Below are 15,802 nucleotides of genomic sequence, written 5' to 3' on the forward strand. Positions count from 1 at the left end.
CGGATGGAGCAGGAGAAAGGTAGGGTGCAGAACTCAAGTTCTAGTAAGAAGACCAGACTTAATGGTCTGAGACTGGAGGAACCCTGGAAAGAATGGCCCCTGGATTCTCTTGTCAGCCCAGAACTAAAACAACTTCCAAGGCCAACTCTTCAGACAGGGATTGGACTGGACTGTGGGACATAAAGTGATACTCGTGAGGAGCGTGCCTCTTAGCTCAAGTAGATACAAGAGACTAAACGGGCAGCTTCTGTCTGGAGGTGAGGTGGGAAGGCAGAGAGGGTTAGGAGCTGATTGAATGGACATGGAGAATCAGGTGGAAAGGAGGAGTGTGTTATCATAGTATGGGGAGAGCAATTAGGGTCACATAACAATGTATGTATAAATTTTTGTATGGGAAACTAACTTGAAATGTAAACTTTCATTTAAATTACAACACACACACACACACACACACACACACACACACACACACACAGATACACACATATATAAAATGTGTGTCAACTTGTCTAGGCCACGATTTCCCAGAATTGTGTGGTTGTCCACCATTTTGTGATCTGATGTGATTATCTTATGTGTTGTAAATCCTAACCTCCTTGATGTTAATGAGGCAGGATTAGAGACAGTTATGTTACTGAGGCAGGACTCAATCTACAGGATTAGGTGGAATTTTGAGTCAGTCTCTTTTGAGACATAAAAGAGAGACTCCAGCAGAGAGTAAAGGGACCTCCTACCATCAAGAAAGAAGAGCTGGGAGCAGAGCTCCTTCTTTGGGTCCCTGTGCTGAGAAGCTCCTAGACCCAGGGGAAGATTGATGACAAGGACCTTCCCCCAGAGCCGACAGAGACAGAAAGCCTTTCCCAGGAGCTGATACCCTGAATTTGGGCTTCTGACCTTTTAAACTGTGAGAGAATAAATTTCTCTTTGTTAAAGCCATCTACTTGTGGTATTTCTGGTATAGCAGCCCTAGATAACTAAGACAAGCCCCAACTATACTGTAGTGTTTTTTTTATTTTGTTTAATTTTTAAGATACTTTTTGAAAGTCTGAGAAAGTTAACTATATTTTTTCAACATTTCATGCTCATTCACTTATTTTTCTAGACTCGAATAGTTTCTTAATGATAAGCATTATAGTGCTAATGATGGAGCCCTGGTGACGCAGCGGTTAAGAGCTCAGCTGCTACCCAAAAGGTCGGCAGTTGGAATCCACCAGCCGCTCGTTGGAAACCCTGTGGGGCAGTTCTGCTCTGTTCTATAGGGTTGCTGTGAGTCGGAATCGACTTGACGGTAATGGGTTGGTTTATAGTGCTAATGAGCTGAACATAACATAGATTTTCAGTAAATACCACAAGTGCCAGCACTGGTCCTGAGGAGCCCTGGTGGCACAATGGTTACACACTCGGCTGCTAACCAAAAAGTCAGCTGTTCAAACCTACCAGCTGCTCCACGAGAGAAAGATAATGGCGGTCTGCTCCCATAAGTATTGCAGCCTTGGAAACCCCATGGGGCAGTTCTCCTTTGTCATCTATGGTCGGTCTGCGTTGAAATCCACTTGACAGCACGCAACAAGCGTCCTGAAGGAAGAGCTGTGATGTTGCCCCTCAGAAACCTGTGTTGCAGGTAAAAGGAAGGAGCTTCATTCTAGAATGTAACCTGGCCTGCTGACCTCGAAGGAGTCATCACAGAGCTGGCTGACCGCCTGGAATGTCCTGTATAGTTTCTGAAGTCTTCGTGCCCAGTAGCTGCACCAAGCTTGTAACAGCTGTCACGCCCAAATCCAGTACGATCCTTTCGTACTTTAGAGTCCGTTTATTTTTAGGAATTTGAGAAGATTTACGGAGATCGTAGCACCCAAAATTCACTGGAATGTTTTGAGAAGAAGACGTGGGGGTGCCGGCCGAGGACAGTCCTGCATTTAGCCGTGTCCTTCAGTAACGGTGAGTTCTGAGGGTGCCTCGTGCTGTCGGCAGCGATGAGGGCAGCCGTTGAGGGTGAACATGAGCAGGCTTTGTCTCCTGAGCTGTCTACAGTGACTGTTTCCCCCCCAGCCTGCACTTGGCTCTTCAGCTTCTTGTCAAGGGTTGAGTCCAGGCACCCACGTTGGGTCCAGGGAAGCTAGGGGTGTGTTGGAGCTGGCCAGATGACCTCTTCCTTTGAACACCTGACCGTCTTTCCCACCCTGCCTGCGTCTCTTCTCCCGTAAACAGCACGCTTTGCCTGGTTAGTTTTATCAGTGTAAAATTATTAACTTATTTCTGATTTTTCATATTAAATTATCAGTAAGCAGCCACATAGGCATAAAGCTGTTTTGTCTTAAATTTTGCAAACCTTGCATATCTAGTATCAGTTCCTGGGAAATGGCAGCTTATAACGATAGAGAAGTACTAGAATATTCCGAATACAGTGCCTTCTTAATGCCAAAGAAAAATTTAATGTTGTTTTAGTACTTTGTTGGTCTTTGTAAAGTTTGACCGCCCTTATAATGGACTTTCTTGAAGTATAATTTATATAAAAGAAATGAGTATACCCGTCTAAAATGGACAGTTCGGTGAGCTAAAAAATTAGATAAACCTGCTGGAACACCACTCCAGGAAGGTTCAGAACATCGCCCCAGAAGGTTCCTTCATGCCTTTTCCCTAGTTAATCGCCTCCACCCCTCAGGCAACCGCTGATCTGGTGACTTTTTCTGGAATGTCGTACAAGTTGAATCCTGCAGTATGGCCTCTTTTTGTATGTTGTTTCTGAGGCTCATCCGTGTTGTTGTCTCCATCAGTGGTTTACTCCTTTCTGTGGCTGAGTAGCTTCCTAGTTGTTTCTGGTGGGAGGAGCCGTTACTTTGCTGTTGGAGGTGGGAGTCATGTTCCATAGAGCTTGTTGTTTTTTTTAACTAGGTATAAGATTTCCAAGTTGAATGGTATTAAGTTTTGCCCCATGAATTTTGGTTACATTGATTAAAAGACAAATTGAAAGCTGTTCTTTTAATTATTCAGCTCATCTTTTTTTTAATATTGGGTCTATTGGAGTATGATTTATATATGGCAAAATTCACTTAAATTTTTTTTAATTGAGAAAAATCCACTTTTGACACCATCACCACAATCGAGGTATAGAACATTTCCATCATTCCCCAAAATGCCTTTGTAGTCAATGGACTACACCCGCCTCCACCCCGAGCACCAGTCTCTTGTTCCTGTTACCTGCTGTCGTCGGCTCTGGCTCATGGTGACCTTGTGGATCACAGAACAAAACGTGGCCCGGTCCTGTGCCGTCTTCACGATCACTGACAGGTTTGAACCCATTGTTGGGGCTGTTACGTCAGTCCATCTCACTGAGGGTTTCCCTTGTTTCCCTGACCCTCTGCTTTATCAGACCCGATGTCCATTTCGAGCAATTGGTCTTTCTTGATTATGTGTCCAGAGTAAGTGAGTCCAAGTCTTGCTATCCTTGCTTCTAAGGAACATTCTGTTTTATTTCTTCTCGTATTTTGTCTTGTCCAGAATCTCGTGTAAATAGAAACATGCAGTATGCAGCCTCTGGAGCCTGGCTTCTCAGCACAGGGCACTTGATTTTCATCCAGTCGCATGCAGTTCTCTCATTGAGCGCTACCCCATTGTTTGGATGTAGCACACTTTGTTTATCCATTCATCAGTTGAAGGACATTTGGGTTGTTTCCAGATTTGGGCAGTTATGAATAAAGCTGCTTTATACATTCACATGCGGGTTTTTGTGTGAACATAACATGTGTTCATTAGTCTTGGGTACATACCTAGGAGTGAAGTTGCTGGGTGCTGTGTCCAGTGCATGTTTAACTTTGACATAGACTGCCAGCCTTGTTTTCCAAAGTGGCTGCATCATTTTACATTCCCGCCAGCAGTGTATATGAGTTCAGTTGTTTTACATCCTTGACAGTGCTTCGTATTGTCAGCTTTTAAAAATTTTAGCCATTCTTAGATATGAAGTGTAGTATCTCATTGTGGTTGTAATCTGCATTTTCCTAATGATGTTGAACATGTTTATAAGTGTTCATTTGCATCTGTGTATCTTCTTTGGTATAATTTTTATTCAAATATTTTACCTATTTTTCAATTGGATTTCCTGTTTTCTCATTATTGAATTTTGAGTGTATTCTGAAAACAAGTCCCTTCTTAGATTTGCATATATTTTCTCCCTTTTCATTTCCCTGATAATGTCTTTCAAAGAGCAGCAGTTTTTAGCTTTGATGAAGTCCAACTTATTTTTTTAATGGATCTTGCTTACATATCTAAGGAATCTTTGCCCAGTCTAAGGTTGCAAAGATTTCCTCCTATGTTTTCTTCTAGAAATTTTCAAGATTTAGGTTTATGATCCATTCCGAGTTAATTTTTATATATGATATTAGGTATGGATTGAGTTTGGTTTTTTTTTGTTTTTTTGCCATTAAGTTTGGGGTTTTGGGGCCATTGGAATGTTGAATCATCCTAGCGCCATCTGTTGAAAATGTATAATATAATGTTAATGATCCTTATTGCGGGAAATTGCCTGGGCACAGTCTTAAAAAGAGAGCCCAGCAAGGGACGTCAGTGAAACCTGATTGGGGCTTTTTAACACTAGTGAGTCTCTCAGTTGTATGCGTTAATCCCATGTGTTTTGTTAAAGGTCTCAAGATTCTGCCCTCCAAAAACATCTTGCCATGATTGGATAGGACCCCCTGATAAATATTCAAACCTTCGACCTGTTCAGTTTCACATCCCCGAGGATGAATCACCATTGGAACAAAAGCTTCGAGAACTAAGACAAGAAACACAAGAATGGAATCAGCAATTCTGGGCAAACCAGAATTTGACTTTTAGTAAGGTAAATTTAAAAGGAGGCCTGGTGTAGGCAGTGGTTAAGTGCTCAGCTGCTAACCAAAAGGTTGGCAGTTCGAACGCACCAGCTGCTCTGCGGGAGAAAGATGTGGCAGTCTGCTTCCATAAAGATTTACAGCCCTGGAAACCCTGTGGGGCAGTTCTGCTGTGTCCTGTAGGTCGCTGTGAGTCAGAATTGACTTGACAGCAGCGGGTTAAATTTAGGATCAGAATGTGAAATAATACAGTTGGCCACTTGAGGGTGCTAAATCCTTAATATTTGCTTTGTGCCCATGTGTGCATGCGTGTGCGTGCGTGCGTGCGTGCGTGCGTGCGTGCGTGTGTACATAGAATTTTTTAAACCAATATGTATAGCAAAACCTCTGAGAGCTGGAACTCGATGGGACTGCCTCGTTTTTCCAGGTCTCCCAAGTTTTCCGCCTTTGACAGGGTGCAGCGCTCACTTTTGTCATTTGTTTCAGTGGAAAATATTTGCATTTTCCTTCTCTGACGGGTTTCGACTCCCACAGGTTCCGGCTTTTGCAGGTTTGATGTAACTGTACATAAGGAAGATTGGTTGTCTGTAGAATCACTGATCTTGAGACTTTCCAGTAAGTGAAGTGACTTCTCCCACGATTATCAAGTTAATAAGTAGCAGAGCTAGTTAGAACTGTTTATCTTGTCCATACACATAATTTTACACGTATTTATATGTATGTATTTATATGTTTGAAAATTTAGGTTTGTGGGATGTCTTGTTATTCTTCCTGAGAATTCAAAAATTCTTCACAGCATTCTCATTATTAAAATAAACTACATGAGAAAGAAGTGTAAATATTCCAAGCCAGAGGAAGACCATTTGAACTTTCTTGTTTCTCCGTTTTGGTGGGCTGTGTCCCCTAATGTGCGTTTATCTTATTCTGTGGGTTTATAAACAGTGCTTCCCAAAGCTTGTTGAACATCTCGTTTTCAAATCCTATTTTAAGCATGAGACTTTCATCCAAATTCCAGTGGTTTAAAATGGGCTTTGAGATGGGCCATTTCTTAGAAAGCCCACATCCAGACTTGCCCAGAACACTGTGAGCTGTGTTCTAGCGGAGGAAAGACGGAGACGAAGAGAAAGATCATGACCATCATCTTCTTTTAGGAAAAAGAAGAATTCATTCACTCCAGACTGAAAGCGAAAGGCCTGGGGTTGAGAACTGAATCAGGTCAGTGCCTTGGTTCTTTCTTTGCTAACCTTGTTTTTGCTTGAGCAGCTTCACGAGAAGATAAGGAAGGATGTTGAGTGAGGGAGACAACGTTTGAGGCAAGTCGCACCTCCTTTGGATGGGCGCTTTCAGGGTGCCTTCAGGGGACACAGCTCGGCCCCCTCTGGCAGGGCCTCTCAGCTGTCCCTGTCCTGGCACTGCCTGTGAAGGGGACACAAACTGGATTATTGTGCCCAGTTTCTTTACTTAGGTTTATGTTGAGTGGGAAGTTGCAGGCCGACTGCTGTGGAGCACAGATCACTCGGGAAACATTTGTGGTGTTTCTGCACTATGCCAAACACTGGCCTGGAGGTGATTGGGCAAGAAATACACCACCAGCTGGAGATGGCCCATCCTTGTCCCTGAGCTCCCTGTGGGGGGTCGTGTGTTGGCGTCCCTCACCACTACCGTCTGCTCCCTGTTTGGTCACTGCAGTGACAAGTGAACACTCTGACAGGCACCGTGCCACCTGCCTGTGACAGGCTGTGCTCCTGTCCTGTGTCCACAAGGCAGGGGTGACTGGTCCCAGGTGTGGCCTTCCAGGTCCTGTGAGTGTGGGTGAGCTTGTGGTCACCGCAGTCAGCGCCCCCCAGCAGACGTGAGCAGTGTGGAGGCAAGCATGTTGGTCCCCAGGGGCCACCAGTCCCCACCTGCACCTGTTGGGTGTGCTCACCTGGGTCATTGTGTCCTCATGCTCACGGACCCGGATGTGGACACGGTCAGGCCAGCTCTGCCCCAAGAGGGACGCATTCAACTTAGGAAGCTTGTCAGTCATTGCCTTTCTGCACACTCAGCCCACAGTTCCTTTCATAGACACTTCAGATGAAGTACATCACACATTATGCATGCTTACACATGCACCTACATGTATGTCGGTTGTGAGGCAAATGCATTATGCTGTAATCATTAGGATCTAATAATAGAGGCGGTGTCTGCTATAACAATTCCCACAAGTGGATGCCTTTAACAAAGAGAAATTTATTCTCTCACAGGTTAGGAGGCTAGAAGTCCAAATTCAGGGCGTCAGCTCCAGGGAAAGCCCTTCTCTTCTATTGGCTCTGGGGGAAGGTCCTTGTCATCAGTCTTCCCCTGTTCTAGGAGCTTCTCAGCACAGAGAGCCCGGGTCCAAAGGACATGCTCCCCTCCTGGTTCTTCATTCTTGGTGGTATGAGGTCCCTCTGTCTCTCTGCTCCCTTCTCTCTCTTATATCTCAAAAGAGATTGACCCAAGATACAGTCTAATCTTGTAGATTGAGTCCTGCTTCATTAACACAACTGCCTCTAATCCTGCCTCATTAACATCGTAGAGGTTAGGTTTTACAACACATAGGAAGATCACGTCAGATGACAAAATGGTGGACCATCACTCAAGACAGGGAATCATGGCCTAGCCAAGTTGATACACATTTTGGGGGGGGATATTTCAATCCGTAACAGGTGGATCCTTTCCCCCTAAGTCTTTTTTGTTAAGATATAATCCACATACCATAACAGTCAACCTTTTAAAGTACACAGTTTAGTGGGTTTTTTTTAGCATATTCACAAAGTTGTGCAACCATCACAACAATCGGACTCCAGAACGTTTTCGTCATCCGAGAAAGAAACTCCATACCCGTTAGCATCATTCTCCCTTTCCTCCTTCCCTAGCCCCCTCCAGCCACTGATCTACTTTGTGTCTCTATGGATTTGCCTTTTCGGGGCATTTCATATAAATACAGGCAGACCATGTATAATCTTCTGTGACCAGCTGCTTTCGCTTAGCATTTTCAGGCTTCAACCATGTTGTAGCATGTATCAGCAATTCGTTCCTTTTGATGGCTCGGTAATATTCCGTTGTGTGAATATGCCACATTTAGTTTATCCACTCATCAGTTGGTGGACATTTTGGTGGTCTCTACTTTGTGACTATTATGAATTACACTGATATGAACAATTTTGTACAGGTTTTTATGTGAACATGTTTTCAGTTCTTGAGTTTATACCCAGGAGTAGAATTGCTGGATCAGACTGTGACTCTGTTTGACTCTTTGCGGAACCGCCAGGCTGTTTTCCAAGGGCTGCCCCATTTACCTTCTCACCAGCTGTGTGTGAGGGTTCCGATTTCCCCACACCCTTCTCAACACTGGTTATTCTCCGTGTTTTGATTCTCGCTGTCCTAGTGGGTGTGGAGTGGTGTCTCATTGTTGTTCTGATTTGCGTTTCCCTGATGACTAGTGATGCTGGGTGTCATGGATTGAATTATGTCCCCCCAAAAATGTGTGTATCGTTTGACTGGGCCATGATTCCCAGCACTGTGTGGTTGTCCTCGCTTTTGTGATTGTAATTTTATGTTAAAGAGGATTAGGATGAGATTGTAACACCCTTACTAAGGTCATATCCCTGATCCAATGTAAAGGGAGTTTCCCTGGGGTGTGGCCTGCACCACCTTTTATCTTATAAGAGATAAAAGGAAAGTGAAGCAAGCAGAGAGTTGGGGACCTCACACCACCAAGAAAGCAGTGCTGGGAGCAGAGCACGTCCTTTGGGCCTGAGGTTCCTGCACAGACAAGCTCCTAGACCAGGCGAAGATTGATGACGACAAGGACCTTCCTCCAGAGCCGACAGAGAGAGAGAGCCTTCCCCTGGAGCTGACGCCCTGAATTTGGACTTGTAGCCTACTGGACTGTGAGAGAATAAACTTCTGTTTGTTAAAGCCATCCACTTGTGGTATTTCTGTTATAGCAGCACTAGATGACTAAGACATTGGGCATCTTTCCATGTGCATATTGGCCATTTGTAAATCTTCTTTGGAGAAATGTCTGTATTCAAATCCTCTGCCCATTTTAAAATTGAGTTTTTGTCTTTTTACTGTTGAGTCATAAGAATTCTTTATGTATTCTAGATATAAGTCCCTTATCAGATATATGATTTCCAAATATTTCTCCCATTCTGTCATTTCACTTTCTTGATGGCGCACAAAAGTTTTTAATTTTGATGAAATCCAATTTATCTATTTTTCCTTTGTTTGCTTGTGCTTTAGTTTTCTTATCTGTGAAGCCATTGCTAAATCCAAGGCCATGAACATTTACACCTGGGTTTTTCTAAGAGTTTTATAGTTTTAGCTGTTACATTTAGGTCTTTGGTCAATTTTGAGTTAGTTTTTGTTTATGGTATGAGATAGGTGTCTAACTTCATTCTTTTGCATGTGGAGATCAGTTGCCAGCGCCGTTTGTTGAGAAGACTATATTTTGCCACTGAATTGTCTTGGCCCCCTTGTCAAAAAATCACCTTAAGGGTAGGGGTGCACAGCCGATCATTGTCGTTGCTATCAATAAGTTGTAAACCTGTAAAAAGTTGAATTGGCAAAAAGTTGTGTGATAGATACATTTACAACAGTGACAAAAAAAAAAGAGAAACTGCTGAGGCTGTTTATATCCAGCCAGACACCTCATGGGATTTGGTTCCTTGATTTGGAGGCTTAGGGTCATGGTTTCATGGGACATCCAGGCTAATTGGTGTAATAATATGTTTAGTGCCTCTGTTCTGCCTCCTAATTATATGCATAGTGCCTGGGGTCTTAAAAGGTTGCAAGTAGCCATCCAAAGCATAACAGTTTGTCTCTGTTCACCTGGAGCAACAGAGGGAGAGGGAGAGTCAGGATGGGGGGGGGGGGATATGGGATGTGTGGCTAATTGCCTCCATGAACAACTGCCCTCCTTTGCCATGAGACCAGAAGAACTGGATGGTGCCTTGCTACCATTTAGTGCTTCTGTTCTACCTCCTGGAGGCCTGGTGACGCAGTGGTTAAGAGATTGGTTGCTAACCAAAAGATCGGCAGTTCAAATCCACTAGCCACTCCTTGGAAACCCTGGGGGGGGGGGCAGTTCTACTCTGTCCTCTAGGATCATTATGAGTCAGAATCAACTCAACGGCAACAGGTTTTTGGTTCTACCTCCTAGTTCCTTGCATAGTGTCGGGATCTTAAAAGCTTGCAAGTGGCCACCCAAGGCACAACAATTGGTCTGTATTCACCTGGAACAACAGAGGAAGAAGAAGAGTCAGGAATTGGAGGAGGTTATGGAATGTGGGGCTAATTGTCACCATGAGACCAGAACTGGATGGTGCCTGGCTACCATTACTGAACATTTTGATCAAAGATTCTGTAGAAGAATCCTGATCAAAAGGGGGAACATGCAGCACAGAATTTCAAATTCTCGTGGACTCTAGACTTTCTGGAGCCATAGAACGTGGATGAACCCCTGAAACTTTGCTCTGAGATAATCTTTGAACCTTGAACCAAAAATATCCGTTGAAGTCTTCTTAAAACGAAACAATAGTTCAGCTTAACTAGTCTGCCTTGAGCATTATGCTCTTTTAAGAACTATCTATAGGGGATCAAATTAACAACAGCAACTGTGAAGTTTGAATGGGAACCTTAGGGGGCAGTGAGTTTCTGTTAATGAGGGAGAACAACTCAGAAAAGGGGGTGAGAATGGTTGCACAACTTGAAGAATGTAATCAGTGTCACTAAATAGTACATGTAGAAGCTGTGGAATCCGTGTATGTTTTGCTGTGTATATTCTCAACAACAAAATAAAAAAAATTTAAAGAAAAAAAAACCAATTGCCCATACATGTGAGAGTTTTTTTCTGGGATCTCAGTTCTATTCCATTGATCTTTATGTCTGTCCTTGTGCCAGTACCACACAGTCTTGATTACTGCTGCTTTGTATTAAGTTTTAAAATTAGAAAGTGTGAGTCCTTCAACTTTGTTCTTTTTCAAGATTGTTTTGGCTATTTGGAGTCCCTTGAATTTCCATATGAATTTTAGGATAAGCTTGTCAATTTCTGTAAAGAAATCTAGCTGGATTTTGCTAGGGATTGTATTGAATCTGTAGGCTAAATTGGGGAGTATTTGTCGTAACAATGTTAAGTCTTCCAACCCATGAACACTGATGTCTGTTTACTGAGGTGTTTCTTTATTCCTTTCAATGCTGTCATGCTATGAGTTTTCAGTGTACAAGTCTTACACTCTCTATGCTCAGTTTATTCCTAAGTGTCTCACTCTTCTGGATGCTCATATAAATGGATTGTTTTCCTGGTTACCTTTGTGGATTGTTCATTGCCAGTGCACCTTACTACAACTGATTTGTTTACATTGGTCTTGTGTCCTGCGACCTTGCTGACCGCACTCATTAGCTCTAACGGGTTTCTGTGTATTCCTTTCCCTTATGTCTTAATGTTTATGTTGAAATTAACTTTCAGGTCAGAAGGCAACACTAAATGCAGAGGAAATGGCTGACTTTTACAAGGGATTTTTAAGTAAGAATTTTCAGAAGCACATGTATTATAACAGGTAAGTGTTTACTTTTTTCCTAAAAATTAAAACATCATTTCCAGACTGGGTAGGATTATTTTCTTAGCTGAATTGAGTGGTGTTCGTGTTTATATCAGAGGTAGAAATTGTATGACTTGGTCAGCTGAGTTCCTTGCTGTTTTAAATATGGTTGATGGTTTAATATTATTTGCATGGTAACCCAGTAGCAGTTAGTACCCCTAGTGCTTGAACAGTGGTCTCTGAACAACACCTTCCACTAAAAAGAACCGAGGCTCCTTGGGGAAATGGCTGATTCCAGGCCTGAGTCTGTGACATCTGATGCCAACAGACAAGGAGGCGTACAAGGATCCCCAAGGTCATGTCAAAACCACATGTGGGCAACTCAGAGGGGCTCACGTAGGCTAGCGATAGAGTAATTGGAGCCTCAAAAAGAAAATGACTGCCGTCGACTTAAATACATCAAGGCTGCAGACGTCCTTGTGGTTGTGACGATGCTGACGAACACAGGCCCCTCTGGAGTTTGCTCGGCTCAACCAGTCGAAACCAGTCAGGATGACTGCAACTCACGGCGGCCCCATGTGTGTCAGAGTAGAGCTGCACTCCGTGGGGTGTTCAATGCCAAGTTTTCAGAAGCAGATCACCAGGACTTTCTTCTAAGGCACTTCCACCCTTTGGTTAGCTGCCGGGTGTTGACCGTTTGCAACACCCAGGGACTCCATTGCTAGGGCTTTCGTTTATTCTGAAAGTTGATAAACCAAAGAAAAGAGTCAAAAGAATCTGCCCCTCTCCTGCCTTTCCTGGGCCAGCTGGTTTTCAAGGTAACAAATGAGGGAGCATTTTTCTTCAGAGAAGAGCGGCAGCTGATGCAGAGTAATACAGTAGGAAAATCACCTTTTTTCTAATGAAACGGTGGATCCAGGCAACAGTCATCCAAACCAAAAAAGAACCCAAACCCGTCGCCATCCAGTCAATTCCAGCTCATAGTCAAGTCCAACTGCCAGCAACCCTACAGGACAGGGTAGAACTGCCCCTAGGGCTTCCAAAGAGTAGCTGGTTGATTTGAACTTCTGACCCTTTGGTTAGCAGCCGAGCTCTTAACCACTGCACCACCAGGGCTCCAGCAGTCATCCTTGGCTGCTAACACCGTTAGGTAGACAAGCCGATAGGGAACTTGGTCATGGGTGGGTCGGCTCATCACGCCTGAGCCCACTGTCATGATGGCCTTGGTGTGATCCAGGAGTGCATGCTGCCACCTAGGGGGAGTTCTTCAAACAAATTGATTGAGTCTGAATCTAGTCGGGCCTCCCATCTAAGTCCCAGTTTATAGGAAACGGGTCGGGGGGGGAGTGGGGGTGTTGCATAGAGAACTATGTTAGAAATGATAAAAAAGATTTTTTTGTCAGTTGGAGAAAATTAAACAATGACTGTATATATTAGGTTATATTAATAAACTATTGTTTTATTGGATATAGTAATGATATTATGGTTATTTCTCTAAATATTTTAACTGGTTACAGATACATACTGATGCATATGTGCTGGTGAGACAATATGACGTGATGTTTGAGACTCGCTTTAAAACCCAACAGCAATTTGGCAATGACTACGGGTGCTGGTTACACAACATGATTAATGTAATTGACATCACTAAATTGTATACCGGAAAAAATGTGGCATTGGCAAAATTGGGTTATATAGTTATTTACAACAACCAAAAACATAATAACAAAGTTGGATGAGGCCGGTGAAACCAGCTTTAGAGAAGAGCAGCGATGCTGAAGCAGGTTAACTCAACATTATGACCCTGTCTTTGTACATATTAGAAATTTCCAGAAAAAAGCTTTAAAAAATAAAGCTATTTGCTTTTTGAATTTCTTAGCTGTCTGGCATAAAGATAAGGCCTGAAACATCTGGATTCTGTTTCCAGTGCTGTCAGTTGTCACTCTGAACTAGTCAGGTTGTTCAGTCACGCAGCTATTGGTTATATTTCTCTGGGCTTTGATTTCAGAAGTGGACGCATAGCATGTTTGCACCAGGCACGATCTTTGATAAGCTTGGTGCTTCCTGAGCCACATTCAGATGAGGAGAACCAACCTTACCCGGGACCAGGAGACAGTGGGGTCCAGAGCTCCCCTCACTGTGCCTTCCTCCCACTCTCTGGTCCCAATCAAAACAGGAAAAGCTGTTTCCCCCACACCACTCACTTCATCATGAGTCCCGCTGTCTGTCCTGGTAACGGGAAGCCTGGCTTTTCTGTTATAACCTAAGGACTTTTATCCTGACGGGAGACCAGTTTTTGTTCCCGGGAACTGTACTTATCTAGGGCACTGCTCATTCATAGCATCGCGGAAGTGGGTGGGAAGGTGGACTAGCCTCATGGAGAGGACTCCCCGCCCCGCATGCCAAGGCTGCAGGAGACAAGCTGCCGTCTCCTTCGACCCCTTGTTTACTCTCCTCCGTCTGCGCTGAGTCCCGTCCGGAGGAGAAGCTCCACACCGGGCTGGGAAGCACGGGTACTTCTTGCCTGTCGGGCTTCCAGGGGCTAAGACCCAGAGTCTGGAATGTGGGCGTTCAGGTTTGAGCATTTCCGGGCTCTGCCTGTTCACTCAGAAAGTGCTGACAGTGGGGCAGATTTGGGAGTTCGGGCATCTTCACGAGCGAGCCCACAAGTGTGTGTGAACACCATCGCGGTGTTCGTGGGAGAAGCTCTGGGATAATACTCAGAAGCCCAGATGAGCTAGAAAAAAGGATACGGAGCTTTATGAGGTTGGCCTCTGTGTGAACTAGCTTCTTATGCAAATAAGGTGCCATGGGTAGGCATTCTGAGGACGGGCCACACCGTGTCCCCTGCGGAGCACCTGGCACTCTCTAATCGGTCACGCCCCCATCGTTCAGCCATTGTGTACCGGAGAATGAATGGGTGCAGCTTGGCTCGGGCCCCAGGCTTCCTGGGGTCCTTTAGAGTCTTTGCGAAAACCTGGGGAGGATTGCAGTGGGGCTCCTGGGAGCGAGGAAAGGCGGGGTGCTCGGGGCTGCTCGTCTGATGACAGGCCCGCGGGGAGAGGAAGGCTTGTCTGGGTAGCGGTCGTCGGTACTGGGTGTCACGCCTGCTTTCCTTTCTCTTCCGCGAACGTAGAGATTGGTACAGGCGCAACTTTGCCATCACCTTCTTCACGGGAAGAGTCGTCCTGGAGAGGGTCTGGAGAAGGCTGCGACCGAAGCAAAAGCTGAGCAGCAGTTAGGAGCCCACCCTTCCCGCCAGCGTCCAGGCTCCCAGGACAGACAGCTGATGGCGGGGGCTCGTCCTGCCAGGGTCCTGAAGAACCGTGAGTGCCCCGGGACCTCCCGAGCGAGGGCCACGTGCCGTTGCCCACCGAGGAGCGGGCAGGCCTGTGGTTCGGTGCAGGCGTGGCCCGGAGAATGCGGGTCCTGGTGCAGCGGCCACGTGATGCCTCCTACTGTGGTTTTCAAGCAGCTCTTTGTCATGACGTGGTGTTAAAACGCGCCCCTTCTGCCCGGCTTCTGTGTCTTTGAATTACGCCAGTGTGAAACTGCGGATGTAAAATACTAATAAAGCTTCACCGGAAGGCACTTGTCTTAGTGAAGGGGGTGATTTCACGGCTTTACAGCTCGGCTGCGAGTGAGCTGTGCAGTGTCCCCAGTGAGGGGCTGTGTGGTGGGTCACTGATACCCACTGCCTTCCCCGGATCAACGGCCTTCAGGGGGACATGGCCCAGTTGAGTGCAGTTGTCCTGGAGCGACAGGCGGTACAGACAGTCGCCGTCCTCTGTCAGGATGAGGTAGGGCACCGTCAGCCTCCTGACAATTCCAGTGAGGTGGCGCCGCAGTTACCCGGGTCCTCCCAGCCAACTCGCAGCTGGATGATGTCGCTTAAAACCAGCATTGTTTGAAGAAGGGCTCTGTGGTTGTGGAATGATGAGGCTGTCTGTAGCTGCGCCGGGAGCCGTGTGGCCAGTTCGCGGGCACGCCGAGCCCTGTACCCAGGGAAACGGCCTTCAGGCCAGGCCCAGTGGCAGGTATTCAGAGTTAGCCAGAGGCTGCGCAGCAGAGTTTATTCTATAATGAGAAGTGACAAAAAGTACTAAGGATTAGACTGGATTTCTTCTGTGGCTCATAAACTGCAAACCCTGAAGAGATTTCCAAAGAGAAATTCCAGAAACCCAGAGAAAGCATATCATCCCCCAGGGCCTTGTAACGCCCCGTTTGGAGGTATGCAGCTGTGCAGCCTGCATGTGTGGGGAGCGAAAGAGCAGAAAAGCAGTAACCAGCAGGCTTAGGGTACCTGGTTAGGGTACTGGGTTAGGGTATAGGGTCAGTGTCCTGGGTTAGGGTACAGGTTAATTACTGGGTTAGGATGTAGGGTTATTGCACTGGGTTAGGGTACAGGTT

At 45.3% G+C, this 15,802-nt stretch overlaps 1 protein-coding gene across 3 annotated transcripts in view; it reads left to right on the forward strand.

The window, feature by feature from the left end:
- The window catches only part of LOC111820641 (apoptogenic protein 1, mitochondrial), a 39,288-nt gene that overhangs the window by 17,504 nt on the left and 5,982 nt on the right, over positions 1-15,802 (forward strand). Inside the window, exons 2-5 of one of the 3 annotated variants that reach the window (XM_023731820.1) lie at positions 4,637-4,834; positions 5,975-6,038; positions 11,320-11,410; positions 14,529-14,715. In XM_023731820.1, the coding sequence (XP_023587588.1) occupies positions 4,637-4,834; positions 5,975-6,038; positions 11,320-11,410; positions 14,529-14,634 (459 nt within the window). In that variant the 3' untranslated portion in view covers positions 14,635-14,715. Of the gene's footprint in view, positions 1-4,636; positions 4,835-5,974; positions 6,039-11,319; positions 11,411-12,909; positions 13,719-14,528; positions 14,716-15,802 lie in introns of those variants that run through there. The other 2 variants (XM_023731822.1, XM_023731821.1) reach the window with 2 other exon arrangements.

The sequence above is a fragment of the Trichechus manatus genome, unplaced genomic scaffold (genome assembly GCF_000243295.1).
Source record: "Trichechus manatus latirostris isolate Lorelei unplaced genomic scaffold, TriManLat1.0 scaffold00045, whole genome shotgun sequence".
Lineage (NCBI taxonomy): Eukaryota > Metazoa > Chordata > Mammalia > Sirenia > Trichechidae > Trichechus > Trichechus manatus.